General features: G+C 45.5%; 1 protein-coding gene across 3 annotated transcripts in view; it reads right to left on the bottom strand.

The window, feature by feature from the left end:
- MDM4 (MDM4, p53 regulator) overlaps window positions 1–3,288 on the bottom strand; it is an 18,305-nt gene extending 15,017 nt beyond the window's left edge. Inside the window, exon 1 of one of the 3 annotated variants that reach the window (XM_017727250.1) lies at window positions 3,242–3,288. In XM_017727250.1, coding sequence (XP_017582739.1) covers window positions 3,242–3,273 — 32 coding nt within the window. In that variant the 5' untranslated portion in view covers window positions 3,274–3,288. Of the gene's footprint in view, window positions 1–1,969; window positions 2,044–2,604; window positions 2,691–3,241 lie in introns of those variants that run through there. The other 2 variants (XM_008644734.2, XM_017727251.1) reach the window with 2 other exon arrangements.
- Between the last annotated feature and the right edge of the window lie 788 nt (window positions 3,289–4,076).

The raw sequence follows: 4,076 nt of genomic DNA, 5'->3' as shown, positions 1-4,076 counted from the left end.
TGGGAACAAATGGGTTCTGCCCTGCTCAGGGCAGGGATTTATCCATGGATTTATCCACATCAATCACAGGGAACACTGAGGACCAGGGGGCTCATCTGAGCTCAGAGCTGGTTTGGGAATGTGAGTGAAACCTCAGGAGCAATTCCCTCATTCCCAGGGGGATTCCTAGTTGGGATAATAAAGATTCCACAGGAACTGGAGTGACAGGAGAAGGGGGAATGGGTTCAGACTGAAAAAAGGGGAAATTTAGGGGAGATATTGGGAAGGAATCCCTCACTGTGAGGGTGGGGAGGGGATGGGATGGAATTCCCAGAGGATTCATGGCTGCTCCATCCCTGGAAATGTCCAAGGCCAGGCTGGAGCAACCCGGGGTAGGGGAAGGTGTTCCTGCCCACTGCTGGGGGTGGGACTGGATGATCCTGGGATTCTGGAATTCCATGCCCTGACTCCGGCAGTGACACACAGTGGGGAACTTAGGGAATCTCCATCAGGAAACATTCCAATTCCACAGGGTGAAATTCCTGACTCAGAGGTGGGGAATGAGCAACTGAGTCACAACCCAATGGAATTCTCCCCATTCCAGCAGCTCCCGATTTGATTCCCAAAGGAGAAGCCACAATCGGCACATTCCCCACCTCCCTGATTACCCAAAATCTCCCAAAGCTGCTGCAACCTCCCAAAAAAACGCCTGGATTCAGGGAATAAATGAATTTTAACAGCATTTCTGGGGAAGGAGGTGCCAGAGCCTTTCCTGGAAGGGCCACAAGGGGAAGTCCTGCACAATTCGAATTTTTCAGGGCCCTTTCTCAGTTTTGGCATCCTCCCAAAAAGCAGCTTCACCTCAGCAATCACTCAGCAAATCCACTTTCATCCCTCCCTCAAAACGGGCTGGAAAACTTGGAAAAGAAAGGAATTAATGTCAATTAAATAGTGGGGGGAAAAAAGCAGCTTGAACTGGCTCAAAGTCTTGACCTCGTGTCAGAATTTATGTGTTCCCAGCTCTCAAATTGAGATTAAAATCTCAATTTTTACAAGAATCTGGTTGCAAATAATCCCTGCAAGAGCCTTTTCGGTAAAATTTAGGCTAAAGCAGGAAATTAACTCCCAAAATGGACTCCTCAATTTGCCTGTGAGCTGCAGCTTTGGGGATGTTTTCAGTCAATTTTTAATCCGTGCAGTAATTTAATTCTTTGAATTATAACGTCAAGTAATGAGATTTGAAATTGCAATGCCACAAAATTTTCAAAGTAAAATCTAAATCGCCTTTTGCTGAATTTTCCCAGATAAATGAATTTATTCCCACAGCGGTTATCAGGATGTGAGGCACATGATGAGCTTAAAATGAGTATTTTGAAAATAATCAAGCTCCTGCCTGAGGAATGCAGCTGCAGACAAAACAGGCTGGAACCTCAAAACACGACAAAAATCTGAATTTTAGCACCAATTCTGAGCGCTGGGAACTTCCAATCCCTGCCCCACCTGTTAAAAAGGATTTTTAGGGATTTTAGGAGAGGCTTCTGAGGGTTTTTACAGCAGTTCTGTGAGGCACTACATGGAATAAAATCATTCCCAAAAATCAAAACACTTCTAAATATTTAGGAAGGGCTGATTCAAGCAAATCAATTAGTCAAATTTCCAAACAGTGACCAGATAATAATTCAAATTAAAACAGCTTTAAATATAACTTTAAAGTTATCATTTTCCCTAAATTTCAACAGATTTCTGGTGGATAAAACCAAAAACACTGAACAAAAAATGCTCTTAATCTTCCCGAGAGGAGCTGGACAGAGTTGATTGAAGCCTATCAAACATTCAAATTTCTAAACAGCACTGACAGCGACCCGATAATAATTCAAATTCTAACAGCTTCAATCACTTCCCAATTATAATTTCCCTAAATTTTAACAGATTTCTGGCGGATAAAACCAAAATACTGAACACAAACACCCTTAAAACGAGCTAGACTTACCGACTTTGACTTTCTCTGCCTGTCAGGAATATCCCGGGATCGTTATCCCGGGATTTTTGGGTGGGACAGCCCCCGGGGAAGGCTCTGCCACGTCCCGAGGATGCTCCGGACTCTTGTGAGTCGATTTTTTCAAACCTCGCCCGGGGCAGGGCAGGGAGGGAGGCACCCAAAGTGGCCGATAACGGCTGGGCTGGTGTGAAAATCAGCCCCAAAGAGGAGAAAAAATTCGGATTTCCTCTCCACCCCCTTTCCGAGAAAGGGATTCTGCTGCCCCAGGGGCTGAGGGAGGCAATGGGAGATGAGTTTTAACCGTTTCAGCACTGATTTTACCACTCAAAGCCTCCGGGTTTTACAGATAAATGATGGGGTTCAGGCAGTTTGCTTCTCGGTAATACTCATATTTCACCACGATTTAATCTTGGGGTTCATTAAGGTTTTGTTCCTGAGCTCTACAACATTTCCAGGCTGCCAACACCACAAAATTTAGGGATGCAGCCTCCTGAAAAGCTCCGTGTGCTCCCACGTGGTGGAAACTCCTAAAAAACGGGCGAATTTCACGCTCTGCCAGCGCAGTTTCACTTTCCCCGCCCAGCTCTATTTCGAAATTTCCCATATTTCACCTCACAACCCCTAACCTGGAGCCGAGGGAATGAATCTCCGGCGGATTTCAGGTCGTTGGGAGCTGCAGAAAATGTCCCTGGAGCAGAGCAAGGTCTCGAGAGGAAATCGTGAATCACACAGGAGTCATGAGCTGAGCAATTTTTCCACTCCAAAACTTCACCCCCGCCACGGGAAGCGGTCATTTGCCTCTTCTGTGACTAAAAGTTCCTCCTCGAGACACCAAAAACCCCACGAGACCGCAGCTTTTTTTGAAAGCAAAGATCTCAAGTGGCTGAAAAGTTAAGCTCGAACTTATTCAAGCTCAGTTTTGGTTTCTGAAAGTCCCGTTTTAAGGGGAAAAAAAATTAGTTTCTAAGTTCTATTTCAAGTGGAAACACAACAGGGGTTGGGTTCAGGTGTGATCGCTTTTTCCAGCTTTGAAATAAAGCAAAATACTGAAAACAAAGTTGGGATTTGAGGTAATTTTAGGTAAAACAGCCCCGGAGGGGAGGCTTTAAACAGGCACTGATGTGATCATCATGTCACTGATAATTAAATTTGTCCCCATCAGAGTCCCTGGGGGCATCTCACGCCTCAAATTCAGACCTTTTAATTAAAAAAAAAAAAACAAAAACAAAAAACCCCACAACTATTTAAAATACTGATTTGTACCTGGGATGAGTTTTGTGGCTGGCATGATGCATCTGCCAGGAATTTTGGGCTGCTCCCCCAAAGATCTGCCCAAAATGCCACCCAAACCTTCGGTAAATAAGAGCAGATAACAAATAAAAAATGTTGTGCAACGCTCCTTTCGTTGTGAAATGTGGGAAAGGAGAAGGAAAAACAAAAGTGATCACTTCGATTAAAGTCACAAAGAGCGAATTGCTCTGCAAATCCCCCTAAATCCCTCCATGAATTTGGGATGGGGAAGCACTTCCACCACCCTGAACATCCTGATTTGCATTTATCTCTATTTTAGGAGGAGAAAAAAAAATGGGCTTTTCTCAGGGTTTTTCCCCCAACAGCTGACACTTCCTTAAGTAAACCAAACTCGTGTTTGTGGGATCCATTCCTCAGATTGTGTTTATGAGGGTGAAATCCTGGGATCATGGAATTACAGAGTGGTTTGGGTTGGAAAGCGCCTTAAAGCTCATCCAGCTCCATGGGCAGGGACACCTTCCCCTATCCCAGCTGGCTCCAGCCTGGCCTGGGATGCATCCAGGGATCCAGGAGCAGCCACAGCTTCTCTGGGAATTCCATTCCAAGGCCTCCCCACCCTGGCAGGGAAGGATTTGTTCTCAATATCCCACCTATCCCTGCCCTCCGGCAGTTTGAAGTCATTCCCCCTTCTCCTGTCATTGCAGGCCCTTGTAAACATTCCCTCTCCATCTTTCTCGCCGGCTCCCTTCAGGCCACAATTAAATCAACCCGAAGCTTCCCTTCTCCAGGCGGAGCAATCCCAATTGTCCCAGAGTTTCCCGGGAAGAGATAAAAGTTCATTGACGCT

Source organism: Corvus brachyrhynchos, unplaced genomic scaffold, assembly GCF_000691975.1.
Source record: "Corvus brachyrhynchos isolate BGI_N302 unplaced genomic scaffold, ASM69197v1 scaffold72, whole genome shotgun sequence".
Lineage (NCBI taxonomy): Eukaryota > Metazoa > Chordata > Aves > Passeriformes > Corvidae > Corvus > Corvus brachyrhynchos.
Note: the sequence above shows the minus strand (reverse complement) of the source record. Positions and strands in the feature narration are given on the sequence as shown.